Raw genomic sequence first — 21009 nt, 5'->3', positions numbered from 1 at the left:
ATAATTCCCACGTGTCATGGGAGACACCCAGTGGGGGGTAATTGAATCATGGGGGTGGGTCTCTCCTGTGCTGTTCTTGTGGTGATGAATAAGTCTCATGAGATCCGATGGTTTTATAAATGGGAATTCTCCTTCACAAGCTCTCTTGCCTGCTGCCATGTAAGAGGACCCTTTGCTCTTCCTTTGTCTTCTGCCATGATTGTGAGGCCTTCCCAGCCATGTGGAACTGTGAGTCCATTAAACCTCTTTGCTTTATAAATTACCCAGTCTTGGATATGCCCTTATTAGCAGCGTGAGAATGGGTTAATACGTGAACCACATTGTTATAGAGTTTCTGAAGGTCATTAAGAGGAGAAGTCCATGCCGTGGGCTGAGCTGGGACTCAAGAATCTCAAAGGCAACTCAGTGCAATCATCACGAAGGGCCCATCTTGAGCTCCTAAGGCAGGGCAGGGCTGGGTCTTATGGAGACATGTGACTTTCAGGTAATCCAGTGAGCACTTGTGTTTTCCTCCTATAATTCTTGAGGAATGGATATTGTTCTATTTTCAGATAGTATAATAATAAGCACCTGGAAAATACTATATGACCCCAAACAACAGGTAAAATGTCAAAAAACCCTTTTATCTACACGAAGTTAGACAACAAGTTCAAATAATCTTATCCATTTATTAATTCTCTTCCAATACAATCATGTATCATTTAATGATGGGGATGAGTTCGGAGGAAGGAGTTGTTAGGAGATTTTGTCATGGTGCAAACATCCTCAAGTATACTTATGCCAACCTCAGTGGTATAGCCTACTACACATCTAGGCTTGTATATACAGCCTATTGTTCCTAGACTATAAACCTGCACAGCATGTTACTATCCTGAATACTGCAGGCGACTATAATATAATGGTAAGTATTTGTGTATCTAAACATACTTCAACATAGAAAAGGCACAGTGAAAATATGGTATAAGAGATAAGAAATGGTCCACCTGTACAAGGCACTTGCCAGAATGGAGCTTGCAGGACTGGAAGTTGCTCTGGGTGAGTCAGCGAATGGGTGATGAGTGCATGTGAAGGCCTAGGCCATTATTGTATGCTACTGTAAACTTTATAAACACTGTGCACTTAGGATACACTAAATTTATTAAAAATTCTTCTTTCTTCAATCATAAATTAACATTAGCTTACTGTATTTTTTTTAACTTTATAAACTTTAATTTTTTTTTTTAGAGATAGGGTCTTGCTCTGTTGGTCAGGCTGGAGTGCAGTGACACAATCATAGTTCACTACAACATTGAACTCCTAGGTTTAAGCAATCCTCACACCTCAGCCTCCTGAGTGGCTAGTATTGCAGATGCACACTACTGCACCCAGCTAGTTTTAAAATTTTTTGTAGTGACTGGGTTCTGCTATATTGACCGGGCTGGTCTTGAACTCCTGACTCAAGCAATCCTCCTGCCTCGGCCTCCCAGAGTGCTGGGATTATAGGTGTGAGCTACTGCACTTGGCCTAAACTTTAATTTTTAAAATCTTCTTGACTGTTTTATAATAACACTTAGTTTAAAACACAAACACATTGTACAGCTGTAAAAAAATGTTTTCTTTCTTTACGTCCTTATTCTACACGCTTTTTTTCTGTTTAGGTTTTTAAAAACATTTTAGGCCGAGTGCAGTGGCTCATGCCTATAATCCCAGCACTTTGGGGGGCCGAGGCAGGCGGATCACGAGGTCAGGAGATCAAGACCATCTTGGCTAACACGGTGAAACCCCGTCTCTACTAAAAATATTAAAAAATTAGCCGGATGTGGTGGTGGGCACCTGTAGTCCCAGCTACTCGGGAGACTGAGGCAAGAGAATGGCGTGAACCCAGGAGGCGGAGCTTGCAGTGAGCCAAGATCACACCACTGCACTCCAGCCTGGGCAACAGAGCGAGACTCTGTCTCAAAAAAAAAAAAAAAAAAAAAAAAGTTTTAAACTTTTTTTAAAAGTCAAAGTCACAAACACATGCATTAGCCTAGGCCTACCCAGGGTCAGGATCATCAGTGTCACTGTCTTCTGCTTCCACATCTTGTCCTACGGGAAGGTCCTCAGAGGCAGTAACACCCATGGAGCTGTCATCTCCTCTGATAACAATATGGGCTTCTGGAAGACTCCAGAAGGACCTGCCTCCTGCCTAATGCTGTTTTACAGCTAATTTTTTTTATAGTAGAAGGAGTACACTAAAATAATGATAAAAACTGTAGTAAAGTAAATATATAAACCAGTCATATAGTCATTTATTATCATAATCAATTATTATGTACTGTACGTAATTGTATGTGCTGGACTTTTCTACAACTGGTGGCACGATAGGTTTGCTTACGCCAGCATCACCACACACATGAGGAATGTGTTGTGCTGTGACATTAGGGCAGCTACAATGTCAGTAGGTGATAGGAATTTTCCAGCTCCATTATAACCTTACAGGACCACCGTCATATGTGCAGTATAAAACATCATTACGTGGTGCATGACCATATTTACTGAGCACCAAATATGTGCCCAGGCAGTGTGCTAGGGACTGGAAGGGACCTCCAAGTCTAGTAAAAAAACCACAACACTAAAACAATATGTGTGATTCAAAGTGATGTGTCCTGTAATAGCTGGTTGCCTACCTACTCCCCAGAGAGAAATTAAACCTGCTTGCTTAACTTATTAATTTTATATTCATGTACTTGCAGTATAAAAACATACTTTAAAACATATTAGGAGTATAGGATGTTATCTGTAGTGATAGGCTATTTAATGTTCTCTTCATTGAGTTCTAAAAAATTGGGATAGAGTGTAACAAAATGGGGAAGGGAGGGTTAGCGTAAACTCTTCTTTGATGTCTATGCTGTGGATCAGAAAACTCATAAATATGTCAACAATTGGATTTTCTCCTAATATGAAAACAACTATTTGGCTTCTTTTGCAAATGTGAAAAGTTAATCAAAAATATAAAACTTCTTCTTTCCACTAAAACTAGGGCACAATCATTCTTTTCCTCTTATTGGAGTCCAAATGGGTTTCCATAATCTTCAGATCTAGTAGTTGTATTTATTGATGACATAAATGGAAAGACTAAAAGATAAAGTTAAGAAAAATTCAGTGGTTTATGGTTTCAACTCTACTGATAATTTTGTATATAAAGGGATTCTAAATTAGACTGTATACACATTTGCCATTTGAGTTCCAATCATTTTAGCAATAGATCAAAAGATCTTAATGCCTGATGGTTGACAGATTACTTCCAAATATTTCTTTTTATTTTTGTGAAAGCCAAAGTCCTTTTCTCAACATGACAGTCACAATTTTGTCAACAATCTACCACTTATTTACAAAGGTTTAAAATCTGATAATAGATATTTACCTGGACTATACAATGTCTCAGTGGGAGCAATAGTGGTTTACAATGGGTCTGAAAATGTTGCGAAATAGTCAAAACTGGCATTGCAGCAATTCATTTCCAAAAACACACTAGACTCGTGAGTTTTGGTTTTTAAGTTTATATAGCTTGCTTCTGGTGTTAATGTTCTCCACACCTAAGGTGCCAACATGCATGGCTACTCTTCGTCCCCAGAGAAACATTGCTGATTTGTACCAAATTTCAATGATGCGTCAAGCAAACTGTCATTTTGGAATGACAGTAAGCACTCCTTCAACAACAGCGCTTTATTTAGTCCAAAACCTTTGGGCCGCACGATTCTGATCTTTATCACACTTTCAGTACCTGTCATTCATTATCAGCTTGTGCTCCTGGAGCCCCAGGAACTGTCGACTACTGACAAAATAATGGAGCAAAATAGCAAGAAGAACCTGCAGTTCCTACATCATTGCATTTAATCTTTGCACCAACTCTTTGATGTGGAAATTGTCCCAATTTTATAGATTCAGCTTAAAGACCTTGATTTGTCCAAGATCACACAACCACTAGGAGGTATAATGTTCAAACAAAAATGTCTGAAAAAGACTGGGTGTGGTGGCTCACGCCTGTAATTCCATCACATTGGGAGGCCGAGATGGGCGGATCACCTGAGGTCAGGAGTTTGAAACCAGCTTGGGCAACATGGTAAAACCCTGTCTCTACTAAAAATATAAAAATTAGTTGGGTGTGGTGGTGCATGCCTGTAATCTCAGCTACTCGGGAGACTGAGGCATGAGAATCACTTGAACCCTGTGAGGCAGAGGTTGCAGTGAGCTGAGATCACATCGCTGCACTCCAGGGTGGGTGGCAGAGTGAGACTTCATCTCAAAAAAAAAAAAAAAAAATCTGAAAAGATAGATTACTTGGCCTCACTCATAGTAAAAAAGTGTCAGTTAAAAATGCATGGAGAGATACTATTTTGAAAAGCATCAAAAAGTTCAAAGATCCATCATATTTGTAAGGATATGGGAGTTTAAATTGTACAGGCATTATGAAGGCATTTGGCTACATCTACCAAAATTAACATTGCACATATTTACTCACATGTAAATTGACTTATGTACAAATTCACTAATTGTAGCATTGTTGATAATCGTAAAAGATTAGGAACACACCTAATTGCCATTAATGAGGAACTGGTAAAATAAAGTAGAAGTCCTCTGTGTCATGGAATACTATGCAGTCATCAAAAATGAGGAAGATATTTATGTAGTGAAATAGAAAGATATCCAAGATATATTGCTAATGAAAACAAAAAACGTGGCACAAATAAGGTGCATGTTACTATCTGGGTCTTTTAAAAAGGGGGTGTGGAAGAATGTGTGTGTGTGTATTTTCTTCAGTATGCGTAGAATATCTCTAGAAGGAAATTTAAAAACTGGTGACCTCAGTTGTCTCCAGAGAGGGAAAATTGGTGGGTTGCAGGCAGAGGTGAAAGATTTTCCCACTATGGCTTTGAAAAGATCTTTTCAAGTTTAAAGCACCAACTGCATTATATATCAAAAGTAAACAAAATAAAATTTTAAAATGAAATGACATCTGTAAAACACTTGATAGATGTTCAGTTAACAGCCATCAGGATTTATTAGTAATTGTGGTTTTTGCCATTAAAAGTAATTTTAAAAGTAATGGTTTTGCCATTAGTTTTAATGACAAAAACCACAATTACTTGTGCACCAACCAAATACCTTATGCTTCTGGTGAGGGCATCTCTCAGAAGAGAGATCACGAGTAAAGAACACTAGAAAGGATGTTTAATATTATTTCCCTTTTTAAAACTGGTGGTTGTCAAACCAGTCTAAATGAAAAGTCTCCAGAACTGATTATGTTCATATAGCAGTAGTTTGGAGTGAACAGAAATCATCTTCACCATCAACCTAGCTCCGAAAGAGGCCAAGCCAATCTGGTTCCCTTCGCCAACCACCTTCCTCCCAATCTATATGTTGGGGTGATCCACTACAAAGCTCTCAAGAATATACACAATGCTACTACAGTCATTGTGAGTGAGATCTGAAGGGAGCATAGGCTAGGACTCATGAGGTTATAGTTCAGAGTTTCTACTGAAATTCCTTTCAACAAAGTGAAGAGCACACCACTGGGGTTACAAGTGTTACTGACTACTTAGCTAGTGCTAGATTACCCAAAAAAGTAACCAAGTCTCATGGGCAGAGGTGGGAAAATCTGTTAAGCACATAGTGAGGGATGAATCTGGGCTGATTGGAAAACATTTGTTTGAATGAATGTAGCATTTATTTCCAAGAATGAGCTTGTCCAGACTGATTGAGCAAGAGTTATATTTAGTTCAGTCGTTCTTATGTCCATTTTGAGAAAGCTAAACCAGCATGCCAGAAGGGGTCAAAGATCACGTTTTGCATGAAAGAAAGGCCAATGGAACTGGGACTGTTAGACTTAAACTTTCGGGTATTTTACACTAGGACTTAGAAATGACTTTGTTCCTTTTTGTATTTTCTGTCTCTAGCATTGCAAGTAGCAAGAAGGTGAATTTTTGGTATTTGGAATACTCTCTCCTCATTTTTCCTTTGGGAAAATCATTAGCCTATCTGATTTGACTGCTATTGAATATATTCCATGACATCCATAAGTCTACCTTCAGGCATTGCATGTGCTTGTGTATTACATATGATTAATTGCTTACATAAGAACAATGATGAACCCTGCAGAGGGGAGGAGGGATGTGAAGAACAGCTTACTTAGGCATTCCAGGCACTAACAAGGGATGGTTTGATACAGCTCATTCTTGTTTTTGAATTTTCATGCCTCTGAGAAAGAAAGGAGCAGAAAATGCTTTGCATGGTGCTATGTCCTCCCAGGTCCTATGTTTTCTTTTTTGTATTTTGTCAGTTCTCTAAGTAGGGATTTTCTTAGTTTAATATAATTTCCATTTTTAAAATTCAAATACCTACATATGAGGTGGGAGTGGAAATTAATCAGAAGCATTCCTATAACCTGCAGACTCAAATTAAGTCCTTGAGCAAGCTGGCATTTTGATGAGATGAGGATTCAGCGGGTGGGACAGTTGTACATTTGAACTCTGGGTACACTGCCGAAAGCGAGGCCTGAGAAGGTTGTGTTGAGGAAGGAGTGTCAGTGACTGAGCCTGTTGGAAACGGAGGCTGAGAGAGTTGAGGACACATATGTAAGGGAGAACACATTGATTGGTCAGGTGTTTTTTTTTCTGCTGTGAGTTTCGATTAGAATTTTGGGTCTCATTAAGTGACCCATGTTGAATAGAGGTTGGGTAGAGCTGGCTTGGAAAGCCCTCAGTGAAGAGATGAGCTCGACAGTATGATAAGCAAGTAGATGTGAATTCAGGACAGGAAATGGAGAAGGACAGGGTGAGAAAAGGGAACAAATTTACAATTTGTGCCATTAGCCATTTATTAGAATTTGGTATAAGAATTTGTGGACTTACTGTTTCCGTCTGGATTTAAGGTACAAAAACCTACTGGCTAGTGTCACTAAAAGTGATGTCTTTATTCAGTTGTCAACCAAAAGTTTTACACTAAATTCTTTTGAATCTTTGAATGTTTATATTATTCCCAATAATCTTTCCAATTCTTTTAAAAGGCTGATTTTTAGGAAGGCTAGCACTTTTTGATTACAAAATAGTTTCCCCGATGAGTATGATAGCTTCAATATCTTTCAAATTAGATTCTTTTGGAAATTGAACTATATCAAATAAAATAAAACAAGTAGGGTTTTTTGTTGTTGTTGTTAAAGGCATTATTATATTTGCAGGTTTGTACAATTTAGCAGATACAGGAAGGGTTTAAATTGTTTCTTTAGCTAGAATGTTCAGTTCAAATCATACAGATATAAGCCTGAGACCTAAATGAACTCTCTTCTGAGGACTAATGAATGGAAGGTAGATTACTCATTTCTTCATGTTCAGAAGACAAATTATGTCTCTGAACACAGTTGTTTCAATGTTTTTAACTTATGGTCTCAAACTCTTCCCATTTCTTTATCAGTGAATTGGGAAATGTGGAGGCAGTCTTGTTGTAGTTTCCAAAGATTTAGGCATTTTTGAGACTCTAAGAATAGTTCCTTGAGCCACCAATTTGTCCCTTAATTTTATTTAAGCTGAGCAAGGCCCATCTGACTTCTTTCAAGTCAGAAGAATGCAGCATCTACCCAGAGAGGCTGAGGGTGGGATAGAAAGAAGGAGGCACTCCAAGTTTGGAGACACAGATTCTAGTCCAGTTCCTTAAGCTGCATGACCTTCAGCAAGTCTCCCATGTTGTTCGGGGCCACAGTTTCTTTATAAGTGCAATGAAGAGTTTGGACTCAACAACTTATAAAGAAACATTCATTCTAATGGTCTATTATGTGAAAAGAATGTGAGTTTTTCTAGAAAATATGAATCTGCTCCCCGATTGTACTCCAAGCTCTGGTTCTAAATTTCAGTTATTGTAGTTACTTCTTTTGAGGTCAATCATTGAGGAAGTCAGTTAACGCAGAGATGATGTCTGGAAGGAGTTTACAAGTTTGTTGTTCTAATAGTATTTGTTGGGGGCCAACTAAAACTACACATCAGGGATTGTGCTCACATTGGACTAGTGTCTTTGGAAAACACAGTCCTTGTGTGTCCTTTTTGAATTTACAGGCCAACTTCGGGAAGCAGAGAGACAAATAGGAAATCCAACAGCATGATAAGTAGTACAATGGGAATGTTTAGGGAGACATGAGCACTCAACAGGATATCGAGGAAGGTTTCCTGGTGGCTGTGATGTCTCAAGGGAGACTTGAAGCATGAGTAGGAGTGTGTCAGATGAAAAGGAAGGGGAGGAAGGTTTCAGGTAGAGTAACTTGCATACATGAACATTTAGACCCAGAGACAGTCCAGAGGGACTGAGGAACTTAAAAGAAATCCAGTATGGGAGGAGTATAGTACCTGTTGGGGAGGGTGGGGACTCTTGATAAAGCAGGATAATAATTCAAGTTCTTTGGCTCTTGAGTTACTTTTGGACAAGTTGAGCTTCAGGCAGCTAGTACATAGTAGGAGCTTAATAAATGTTTATTGAATGAATGAACATGTAAGTAAAATGTCTAATAGGTACCTGGAAATGTGGACTTCCTAGTCAGGAAAGAGAGGTTGGATGGAGATTTCTATTTTGAAGTTTTCAATGTATATATGAAAGTAAAAACACAAGGAGTGGTTGTGATCATCCAGGAGAAGGTATGCAGAGGAGGAAAGAGGGTCTAGGGGCTGAATCCTGGGGCACCCACACCTGAGAGGAGGAAGAGGAAGAGGGGCTCTCAGAAGAGCCTGAGCAGGAAGGGCCATTGTAATAGGACTAAACACTAAAGCCCTAGAAGTCAGCTCTCTGGGGGCAGAGGTTTTTGTTTTGTTTATTTTGGGATGCCTGCTGTTGACCAGATTATGCCCCCAGACCCACCCACATTCACATATTGAAGCCCTAACCCTCAATGTAACTGTATCTGGAGACAAGGTCTTTGGGAGGTAATTACGGTTAAACGAGGTTATAAGGGTGGGACCCTACACTGATAGGACTGTGGCCTTATAAGAAGCGCTCTCTCTCTTTCTGTCCTCCTCCTTCTACCCCCTCCAGGGTCCACCCCCACCCCACACTGAGAAAATAAATCACTGTTGTTTAAGTCACCCAGTCTATGGTGTTTTGCTATAGTAGGCTGAGCTGACCAAAACAGTTCTTGACACTTAGGAATGGTCCTGGTAAATACAGCTAATCAATATTTTTTTTGAGTGAATTGAATGAATGAGTCATTCATTGGCATGCTTATGAATGCATTCCTCCCTCCGCAGTGTGATTGTCATTGAGCAGGTTGGGAGAAGGGAGGAGCTCTTGCAAGCATGGAAGTCCTGGGTGCTTAGGGAGAATGGGAGGGTGCTGTGGACACAAAATTGGAAGAAAGAGCTGAAAAGGCTGAAAAGGTTGAAAATGCTAAACTGCTCAAATCTCCTCTGTCTCTCTCTCTTTTTTTTTTTTTTAAATCATTTGGCTAGGCTGGCTCTGAAATTGGGGATGGTTCTTGGTTGATTATGTTGTGTGTGTGTGTGTGTGTGTGTGTAAAGGCCCTTCTTAACATTAGATAGGACTATCGGAATCTAAGTGAATTTAGGCACAATCTAGATATTGCTCTTCATAGAGAAATAATACTCTAAGCTGGCAATGAAATTCCTCAAGTAAACAACAGATAAAGGAAAGGAGAGGGACACAGTGTAATAATAATTGAAATAATTGGAATTCTTGTATCACTCATGACACTTACAGTGAAAGTACTTTCTAAATTGTCTTCTATTACATGCAACATAGGTACATTATATAAAAAGATCCTAAAATATTGTTAAAAAGAAATTTTCCCAGAAAATGTAAGATAAAAGTTAACTAAATTCTATTAAGCTTGCAAGTTAACTCCAAATCATTCATTGACTCATAATCAAGAACAGTCTTGCTGCCTGACAACCAAAAAATTCAAACTGTCTTCATCAAGTCCTGGGTGGGAAGCCAGGAAATGGGATCTGAGATCACAGGCTTTGTGAGAGTCAGGGTCTTTGGCTTGACTCTTGGTCACAAATCATGCCTTTTTTTCCTTGGAGAGATAGTGGGAAAGAAAAGGCTGTTTCAAAACATGTTAAAGAATACTGATTCCACTTGGCTTCTTGTTAACGTGTACCCTTGCAGACTTGGGTAAAACCTGATCCTGTTAAAAGTCATTGTACTTAAAAAGATTCATGACTAGAGTGTTAGGACAATTCTGTGGCCTTGAGGGTCCCATTGCAGCAAGAGGAGTCTGACTGAGAAGAGGATAGCTCTGTCCTTTGATGCCCAGTAACCTGCATGCCCAGCACCTTGCTGGCTGTGCCATTGGTAGGAAATGCAGTATATGCACTTCAATTTGTAAGAGATCATGGTCCAAAGAGATCATAGATTTATTTTGCCACCTGGCCCAGAGGGTGATAGAACTTCGGACAATGGTTGCCTATAGGGGTTGGGAGTTTATTGGAATGGGACACAAAGGGAAATTTCTGCGGTGATGGAAATACTCTATACTTTCATTGGGATAGTTGTTACATGGACATATCCATCTGTCACATTCATCAAATGGTATGCTTTAGATACATGTATTTCATTGTATATAAATTTTGCCTCAAAAAACAAAAACTCAAGGTCAGGTGAAAAAAGTCTAGGAACTAATCAAAAACCCTTAAAATAAGTGACCAAACTATTTGTGAAAATGAGCAGAAACTTTAAGGGAAATTCTTCGTTATTTTTCCACATTAGAGGAAAATTGATGGTATCAGATAAATGCTCAAAAATAAGCTTCCAAACAGAGCATTTATAATCAGTACAATAATAAGTTTGAACACAGCCAAACCTTCATGTCTCAGAGTAAAGGAACCATTTCTTTTATGGTATAAGCTATTATGGAGATAGTTCCACATTTATTTTCTTTCATGTTTCTTTTGGAGGAATAAGGTTTTGTAAATGTAAAAAGCTTTTAAAGGAGCTAGAGAAGAAGCTATGTTTGGTCATAGTATTATCTGCTTACGAACTAAAAATTCAGAGCTCTCTTGTGAATCATGCTGCCAAGAATTGCAGACTTAAGCCTCGAGATTGTACGAATTTAAATTTTGACTTTATGACCTAAGTCAGCATAAAGATACAAAGATAATCTTCCATCAAAAACAGTTTTGAAAATGTTGGAATGGGCCGGGCGCGATGGCTCATGCCTATAATCCCAGCACTTTGGGAGGCTGAGGCAGGTGGATCACCTGAGGTCAGGAGTTCAAGACCAGCCTGGTCAACATGGTAAAATTCCGTCTCAACTAAACATACAAAAAAATTAGCTGAGCATGGTGGCAGACACCTGTAATCCCAGCTACTTCAGGAGGCAGAGGCAGGAGAATTGCTTGAACCTGGGAGGCAGACGTTGCAGTGAGCCGAGATTGCACCAGTACACTCCAGCCTGGGTGACAAAAGTGAAACTCTCTCTAAAAAAAAAAAAAAAAAAAAAAAAAATATGGTAGAATGTCACATGGAAAGTTAACTTTTAGAGATAGTAATCCAGACACCTATAATATTATGTTGTCCTTATAAGTATCTATATCAATAAATTAACCAACATTTGATGACCTAACATGGCCAGGGACAGGGCTGGGTGCTCATAATTCCCGAATAATTCTAGCCAGACCTTGTCCTCAAGGAGCTTATGAGCAGGGTGAAGGGATAAAAACCAGATAAATAACTCTAATTCAGGACGAATGTGATAAATGCATGATAACTACCACTAGAATTCCGAGGAGAGGAAATTTTCTTTGAATAGAGACTAAAGGAAGGAATAATGAATGTGGTAGCATTTGGGCTGGACCTATTGCAAGAGTCATGCTCTCCCCTGACAAGCCAAGAAAGTGGGGATTCAAGGTAGAAGGAAAGAAAAGCTCTAAGTTCTTTGAGTATTAAAATTTTGCTTGGCTGAAGCATAGGTTACAGTCAGAGGAGATGGACTAGGAAGGATCATTACGGGCGGAGAGGAAGCCCTGAACTCATGGGGGAAGCTATGATTTGGGTTCAAGGCAGAGCTGGGTCATGTCAAGATGGATCCTGAAGCAGTAAAAAAGTCCAAGAAAGTAAACCGGTCGCAGGGTTTAGGATGAAGTCTGGGAGGAAAGGGCAGAGAGATCCTTAGGAGGCTCTTAGGACAGGTAAGGTAATAGGTCTCAAAGGGAGTGGCAGAAATGAAATGGAAAAAGAGAGATTGTAAAGCTAGAAGGCCCAGGAACTGCCTCTTGATTAGGTGTGGAAGGCAAGGGAAAATCAGCCCTCGAAGAAGACAGTGAGATTTTAATCTGGATGACTGGAGAGACAGTAATGCTGGGCACAGACAGAGGGAAGTTGAGAGGAACACCATGTTTGAGAATGGTGACTCATATTTGAACAATCCAGCAATGCCCAGCAGACTGCTGGAAAAGTGGGGCTGAAGATATATTCAATGGCGGAGCCAGAGCAATCTTTATCCTTCTTCACCTGGGAGAACCAGTAAGTCATGGCTGGAGTGTGTGTATCCAGCAAGAGAGGTTGGGGAGGGAAGCAAAGAGAGCTGGGAACCTAAGAGTGAAGTTTTTGCCAAAGGCATGAGAGAAAAGTCGGCGTAGCACAGTATACTTTCCCACCCAAGCTCACCTGCTCAGGTACAAGGCTCACCAAGATGAGTCTGGAAGAGAATGCTGGAAAGAAAACTGACTTTATTGAACTTCTTGGACTAACTTTGATTGTAAATCTCTGAACAATCAAAGCCTATGAGGAGACAGCCAACCTTCTTATTCTTCCTATGTCAATAGTGAACAATTGCAGATCTCCTTTCCTTTTTTTCTCCTTTCTCCTCTTCCTCTCTCCTCCCTCCCTGAATGCTCTTGTTTTTTTTTTTTGGACTGGTCTAGAACATGGGTGGCCATTGTTGACCTACAGGAGGGACCACTATCACCAACAAAGGGTAACAATCTTTCTTATCAATATTTATTTATATCCAATATTTATTTTCAATACTGACTATGGAGAGAGCTCTCCTGTGCTCCAACACTGCAATATTGGGGGTCTTTCAAAGCACCAAGATATATATTTGCATCTGGCATCATTAACATTTTTATGACTTTCTACTTCTTTCTTTGTACTGGTCTCAAGAGCCACTCATAAATCTCTCAGTAACTGCATAGTGTCCCAGGGCCAGAGACCGGCCACTCCTGGCATTGTGATTAGAGTCATTTAATATCCAAGGTGGTGACTAATGTCTGGCAACAGAGGCTCCATTGGGTGTCATGTGTCCTGGGCCCCTGAGCGTGGGCACTCTAGGAGCACCTCATTATTGCATGTCAGTACTATGGCCAAGAGAAACGTTGAGAAAGTGGTCAAGAGGTGGATCCATGTGAACGCCACTGGAAAACGAGAGACCTCTTTCCCGATCACTGTCAGTGCAACTCGAAAGCCTAAAATCAGTTGAAAACAAAGGTATCTACCTTTATCTTATGTTCATATCCTAGGCTTTTAATAATATGTATTTTTCACATGTTTACAGAAAGCAGTCAACTGAGCTATTCGTGGAAAGGTTTGTGGGTTTGGTTAACGAAGTGGAGGAGTATTACATTTCAGCTGGAAACACATCCCTAGAATGCCAAAACATTTATTCCAAAGTCTGGTTTCCTGGTGCAATCGGAGGCATGGCAATGCCTCTGTTCAGAGACTGGGGTCTAGGGCCAGTAAGGCATTTGATCCACATGTATCCCAGAAGGCTTTTATTGTTAAATTATATTCTTTCGGAAAAACCACCCATGTCCTATTTTGTAAACTTGATATCCATACACTTTTGACTGGCATTCTATTTTAGCCGTAAGAGTATGATTCACAGCAAGCCTGTTTTTCCTCTTGCTTGGGGTGGCAGCGGAAAGCAAAGGGTACTTTCCAGCCTCCAAGGGTAAGGGGCAAAGGGGCTGGGGTTTCTCCTCCCCAGTACAGCTTTCTCTGGCTGTGCCACGCTGCTCCCTGTGAGCAGACAGCAAGTCTCCCCTCACTCCCCACTGCCATTCATCCAGCGCCGTGCAGTAGCCCAGCTGCGTGTCTGCCGGGAGGGGCTGCCAAGTGCCCTGCCTACTGGCTGCTTCCCGAATCCCTGCCATTCCACGCACAAACACATCCACACACGCTCTCTGCCTAGTTCACACACTGAGCCACTCGCACATGCGAGCACATTCCTTCCTTCCTTCTCACTGTCTCGGCCCTTGACTTCTACAAGCCCATGGAACATTTCTGGAAAGACGTTCTTGATCCAGCAGGGTAGGCTTGTTTTGATTTCTCTCTCTGTAGCTTTAGCATTTTGAGAAAGCAACTTACCTTTCTGGCTAGTGTCTGTATCCTAGCAGGGAGATGAGGATTGCTGTTCTCCATGGGGGTACGTGTGTGTCTCCTTTTTCTTTCATGACTTGTAGGATTCTTTGTGCCATTTGCATATAATTTGGCAGGTTCAGATTTTTTAAGAGCCCTATGAAGTGCTTTTTGCGTGTGTTTTAAAAAGGCATTTGAAAATTGAAAGTGTGATTTATGGAAACTAAATCATCTGTGAAAAATTGCTTTGGAAAGTAATGATTGCTGGCCATAAAGGGAAATATCTGTGATGTACCTAATGTGTTTTTAACCCTTTATTTGCTGACAATCTATAGTCATTAATGCTAAACTCGATTTTGGCTTCATATTAAATCAGCTAATCTGTATATTGTCCGACAATGGTCTGTTTTTGTAGGAATTAAAATGTATACTTGATATAAAATATTCAAAAATGTAACTATTAGTAACAGTAAGCTTGGCATTTAGATATACCATGAACACTTTGTCAGGTACTCTGTTGGGTGTTTGGGATAGCAATTAAAATAAAGTATTGATAGTTGTTCCAGAGTCTATTAGGCTGCAGCAAAGGAAGTTTATTAAAAAGTATAAACTCTCCAAGATTATAGATGCATGAAATACTTTCCGTGTTTTTTGTGTCCTTAATATGTATATGTATGTGTGTGTGTGCGTATGTGTGTGTGCATGCTTAACTTTTAATTCAGTTAAAAACTTTTTTCTATTTGTTTTTCATCTGGATATTTGATTCTGCATATCCTAGCCCAAGTGAACCGAGAAGATCGAGTTGTAGGACTAAAGAATAGACATGCAGAAATGCATTTTAAAAATCTGTTAGCTGAACCAGACCGACAATGTCACATAATTGCCAAAGCTTTGGTTCATGACCTGAGGTTATGTTGGGTATGAAAAGGTCACATTTTATATTCAGTTTTCTGAAGTTTTGGTTGCATAACTAACCTGTGGAAGGCATGAACACCCATGTGCGCCCTAACCAAAGGTTTTTCTGAATCATCCTTCACATGAGAATTCCTAATGGGACCAAGTACAGTACTGTGGTCCAACATAAACACACAAGCCCAGCTGAGAGAATCTCAGAAGGTTGTGGAAGGGGTCCACTTTGGGAGCATTTTGCAAAGGAAGAGACTGAGGTCCTGGCAGGTTGCATTCTCCTGATGGCAAAATGCAGCTCTTCCTATATGTATACCCTGAATCTCCACCCCCCTTCCCCTCAGATGCCCCCTGTCAGTTCCCCCAGCTGCTAAATATAGCTGTCTGTGGCTGGCTGCGTATGCAACCACACACCCCATTCTATCTGCCCTATCTCAGTTACAGTGTAGTCCTCCCCAGGGTCATCCTATGTACACACTACGTATTTCTAGCCAACGAGGAGGGGGAATCAAACAGAAAGAGAGATAAACAGAGATATATTGGAGTCTGGCACGGGGCACATAAGGCAGCACATTAGAGAAAGCCGGCCCCTGGATTCGTCTTTCGCGTTTATTTTAAGCCCAGTCTTCCCTGGGCCACCTTTAGCAGATCCTCGTGCGCCCCCGCCCCCTGGCCGTGAAACTCAGCCTCTATCCAGCAGCGACGACAAGTAAAGTAAAGTTCAGGGAAGCTGCTCTTTGGGATCGCTCCAAATCGAGTTGTGCCTGGAGTGATGTTTAAGCCAATGTCAGGGCAAGGCAACAGTCCCTGGCCTTCCTCCAGCACCTTTGTAATGCATATGAGCTCGGGAGACCAGTACTTAAAGTTGGAGGCCCGGGAGCCCGGGAGCTGGCGGAGGGCGTTCGTCCCGGGACTGCACTTGCTCCCGTCGGGTCGCCAGGCTTCACCGGACCCGCAGGCTCCCGGGTCAGGGCCGGGGCCAGAGCTCGCGTCTCGGCGGGACATGCGCTGCGTCGCCTCTAACCTCGGGCTGTGCTCTTTTTCCAGGTGGCCCGCCGGCTTCTGAGCCTTCTGCCCTGCGGGGACACGGTCTGCGCCCTGCCCACGGCCACGGACCATGACCATGACCCTCCACACCAAAGCATCCGGGATGGCCCTACTGCATCAGATCCAAGGGAACGAGCTGGAGCCCCTGAACCGTCCGCAGCTCAAGATCCCCCTGGAGCGGCCCCTGGGCGAGGTGTACGTGGACAGCAGCAAGCCCGCCGTGTACAGCTACCCCGAGGGCGCCGCCTACGAGTTCAACGCCGCGGCCGCCGCCAACGCGCAGGTCTACGGCCAGACGGGCCTCCCGTACGGCCCCGGGTCTGAGGCTGCGGCGTTCGGCTCCAACGGCCTGGGGGGTTTCCCCCCACTCAACAGCGTGTCTCCGAGCCCGCTGATGCTGCTGCACCCGCCGCCGCAGCTGTCGCCTTTCCTGCAGCCCCACGGCCAGCAGGTGCCCTACTACCTGGAGAACGAGCCCAGCGGCTACACGGTGCGCGAGGCCGGCCCTCCAGCATTCTACAGGTACCCGCGCCCGCGCCGCCCGTCGGGGTGGCCGCCGCGCCCGGCGAGAGGGAGGAAGGGAGGAAGGGAGGGAGGGAGAAGGGGGAGCCGTGGGAGCCGCGGGAGCCGCGGGACGCGCGACCCGAGGGTGCGCGCAGGGAGCCCGGTGCGCGCGGCCCAGCCCGGGGGTTCTGCGTGCAGCCGGCGTTGCGTTCAGAGTCAAGTTCTCTCGCCGGGCAGCTGAGAAAAACGTGCTCTCCACCCACTTAGGGTCTGTGCGACAGGCAGACCCGAAAGCCCGGGGCTTCCTAACTAAACACACGTTGGAAAACCAGACAAAGCAGCAGTTATTTGCGGGGGAAACACCCCCAGGCAAATAAACACGAAGCGCTTTGAGTCACTCGAGAAGGTCCCGCTCTTGGCATTTAAAGTTGGGGGTGTTTGGAGTTAGCGGAGCTCGGCAGAATTTTATTTATCCTTTCAATGTTTTTGTTTAATGTGCTCCCCAAGTTTCCTTTCATCTAGACTATTTGATTGGAAATATGTCGGCTATGATGATGACTTTCTGGGAAGCGATTCCTGTCACCCTCTTTCCCCTCCTCCCCACCCCACGTCCTGGGGCTTTAGAGAGCGATTGGGAGTTGAATGGGTCTGATTTCGGAGTTAGCTGGCTGAGTCCGCGCTGGAGCGGATTGCTGGCATGTGACTTCTGACAGCCGGAAATTTGTAGGTGTCCCGCGAGTTTAAAACAAGCCATATGGAAGCACGACTGCTTAAAAATAATCTCCTGCCAGCCCAGTGACGAGCCTGTCCCACCTGGGGAGAATGCCCCGGAGTGGCGTGCGGGTCCGCCGGGGTCTGCGCCTCGCAGCCACTGTGGAACGAGCGCGGCTGGTCCAAGACACGGGAGACCACTTCGTGACTTCAATGGCGAAGGTTGTGTGTCCTCATTTTTATTTTTTTTCCGACAAGATTTATTCTTTCTCCCTCTCCCTTTCCTCCCATTTTCCCTTGCCCAGTTTCTCCCTTTTTTTTTTTTTTTTTTCCTGATGGGCCTGCAGAGGGATTAGGTGGGCGCTTCTGGTGAACACCTGCCTAGGTGGCCACAGGACAGGTGTACTCTGGACTGGGTTTGGGAGCTTCAGGGCGCCACATGGCTGGGTGCTGAATTAGGCATTTCCTAACTGTACACTGGTATCTGGACTGGTGTCTCCATTATCTTTCTGCCTTGTAAGCCGTGGACCAGTTTCTGTTAAGTATTCTGTTTCCAGGGACATTTATAGCAGAAGGAAGGGAATAAGGTGTAGTTTGGCCCCAGAGGATACGGAAGGGCAGATTCTGGGGGTATCCAGCGTGCATCTTCAGCCGCCTTAGAGAAATTTACAGCATCCCACAGCCACGCAGGTCCAAGCTGTCTTTACTTAAAAGACAAACAATGAACAAAACTTTTAAAAGTTGGCATATTTCAAATTAATTTTACTTGTTTTAATTTAGGGTTAAAACAGAGAAAAAGGATTTCTTCTGCCCACTTTTTTTTTTTTTTAATGGAAGAACAAAATATAGCGATTAAGTCTAATTCCACACAACATTAAAAACTCCTTGATGTGAAGGAAGGCATTGGTATGATGTGAATTCCATAACCTTATGATGGACTCCAGAAACCATTTTCCTTCCTATTTAATTTTCAGTTCTTTTATTGCAAATTAATGCCACTGAATTTCAATGGGCACTAATGAGACTGCTCCTTGGTAGATTATTTACTGCCTTGCTAATAATTACAAAGTGAACCTGGTCAAATACAGAGGGGATCGCATCTTATTCAAAATTGTTCATCATCCCAGCGATAAGTAGTATCAGTGTCATGTGCCCTATCTCACACTTTTTGCATTAAATGATATTCAAATACTTAGAATAAAAAAAAAAGATACAAAGAACTTAAAAATTAAAAAAAAAACTTGCACAAATGGGACTCTGTTTGGAAATTCAGTTTTAGAATGATTTTTCCTGTGTTTTATTTCCTGGATTATCTTTCCTCTTTTGTTAGAATTCTGCCTTTTATTATCCAGCAAGGAAGAGAAGCATCTATGCAAGTTCTTCATATGGACAGATGTTATTTAGTATTTTTGCCCTCTCAGTTTTTCTGCTTAAATAACTCTGGGTATAAAGGAAAGGATTGATTGGACTCTTTTAGGAAACTTCAAGTTTCTTAAGTAGTTCTCAAAAGGTTTTAGGGCTGAAAGCAGTGTTTTCAAACTGCTTGTTGTGACCCAGAAGGTCGTGAAATCAGTTTAATGAGTCTAGAATATTTTTTAAAAGGAATAAAACAGAAAGGAATATAATAGAAAATATCAGCGTGCATGGCATTTAGTAAGGATAAGTTTTGTTTCCTGAAAATCTGTTTTAATTATACATGCTTCTGTGTGCTGATTGTGATGTAAAATGTATTTCTTACTGTGGATTGAACTCAAAGAAAAAATTAGAAAGCTAATGGCCTAAAATATTATATGTTCAGTAGAAAACAAAAAATTCAGACAAGTGGCTGGTTGTTTTTACCTATACAAATCAAAATGCTATTTTGATTGTCTTCATTTTTCCCTTATAAATTAGGTTGGTGTCTTTAGTCAGTTAGGCTAAGTTTTACTGTCTGATTCTTAACTTTTCTGTTATAGAATGGTGCTGTCATGTGGACTGTCCTCATGAGTGTCCCACTGGATGTTCAGAGAATTTATGTGAAGGTCATATCATTTAGCATTGAGACACTGTGGTTACTTTCTTCCATTTCTTCCATAATATGCAGCCACATCTATGTGTGAAGAAATGTATTAGATAAAATTTCTCTGGGCACATAATAATGTGAGAAAGATTGTCACATGTCCCAGCAAATTGTTATTAATATAAATTTGTTACTTGGCAAGCTGAGATTTTGCAAGATGTTACTCAAAATTTCATGATGAAGGAAACGGGGAGTCATCTTATCCTGGGTTCCTTTTTAGGTTTCAAACAATTTAGGAACTCTGAATAAAACTAAAGATGAAGCTTAATTATATCAATTATCCTTTTTAAAGTTCAAATTAGGAATTTAATGCTGCATGCTTATTTCAGTTTTATTACTCAGTATTCTTAAAAGTTAGACATCACTCACTTCTCCAAAAAACTTGGCAAATGTATAAACCTTTTGCATCAAAATCAATGCCCTGCTAATTTATATACTGGCCATCTGCATATTTTGGGCAACTCATTTGTCCACTGGTGATCATTTAAAACTCTTTCTCAAGTTTGAATAGAGACTGATCTCCAAAGTGAGATTTAAGTGACTAACTTTCAAGTTTCCGATACATTTTTCCTTTTACTTAGATAACATTTCAGCCCCCTTCCTTTCTGATCTTACTTTTTAATTAATTTAAATTGTTACTGATTACCTGACACTTTGTGCTGGTCTAAGAATAGTCCAAAGAGTTACATATTCCCTCGTGAATGAGCGTATTTTTGGATGAAAACGGAATCACATCTTCAATCTCCATTTCATTTTCACCTCCTCCATGTGGCTTGTACCTGTTTGGAAGAAAGCTCCTGAAGGATAATTGCCACTTATTCTAATCTTCTTTCTCACACTCATTTAATTTGGATCCCTGGCTATAGTTGTTATTTACTTTGTGAATATATTTAGGCTATGACATTCATAATTTGGGAAAATTCTCAGGTTTGAGAATTTTGGTTTCTTGTAGTTTTAAGGATATGCAAGACAGGTGTAAGAAACTGCCAAGGGGAGGAACCATAGATATCAGGAAAAACTAGAAAAGACGCCAGACTTACCATTAATGGTGAGACAATAGTAACTTTGTTAAGTGAGATTGTATATGTTAAAGTGGTACAGAAACTAAACAAATATTAGGTGTTTTTATTATTTTACTCACATGTTAATATTTGTTTTGGTGCTTTCACAGGCTAAAAAGCAAGGAAAAAACAGATTTAAGTGGTCAGTAATTTTGTTATAAATATAGAATGATGATTATATGAAATCTTTTCCTGTGAAAGTCAAATTTAAGTAAAATCTTTATCACCATCTGCAACATTTTTCTGCAGCCTGGCTTACTGGGTTATCATAAAGAACATTGATTTTACAGATATATTTAAAAAATGTCAAAACCCTGATTATGTGTAAACAATTTTACATAAGGAAATATATGAATTTTAATTATAGTTTTCTAAAATCCATACTCAGCATGAAATTAATACATC

At 41.3% G+C, this 21009-nt stretch overlaps 1 protein-coding gene across 5 annotated transcripts in view; it reads left to right on the top strand.

Annotated features, from left to right (window-relative positions):
- Positions 1-21009, top strand: part of ESR1 (estrogen receptor 1) — a 412991-nt gene that overhangs the window by 99815 nt on the left and 292167 nt on the right. For 3 of the 5 annotated variants that reach the window (XM_025384527.1, XM_025384524.1, XM_025384523.1), the window contains exons 1-2: positions 12878-14268; positions 16270-16791. In XM_025384527.1, coding sequence (XP_025240312.1) covers positions 16340-16791 — 452 coding nt within the window. In that variant the 5' untranslated portion in view covers positions 12878-14268; positions 16270-16339. Of the gene's footprint in view, positions 1-12877; positions 14269-15745; positions 15937-16269; positions 16792-21009 lie in introns of those variants that run through there. The other 2 variants (XM_025384526.1, XM_025384525.1) reach the window with 2 other exon arrangements.

This window comes from Theropithecus gelada, chromosome 4 (assembly GCF_003255815.1).
Source record: "Theropithecus gelada isolate Dixy chromosome 4, Tgel_1.0, whole genome shotgun sequence".
NCBI lineage: Eukaryota > Metazoa > Chordata > Mammalia > Primates > Cercopithecidae > Theropithecus > Theropithecus gelada.
This window is presented reverse-complemented; position numbering and strand designations above follow the sequence as displayed.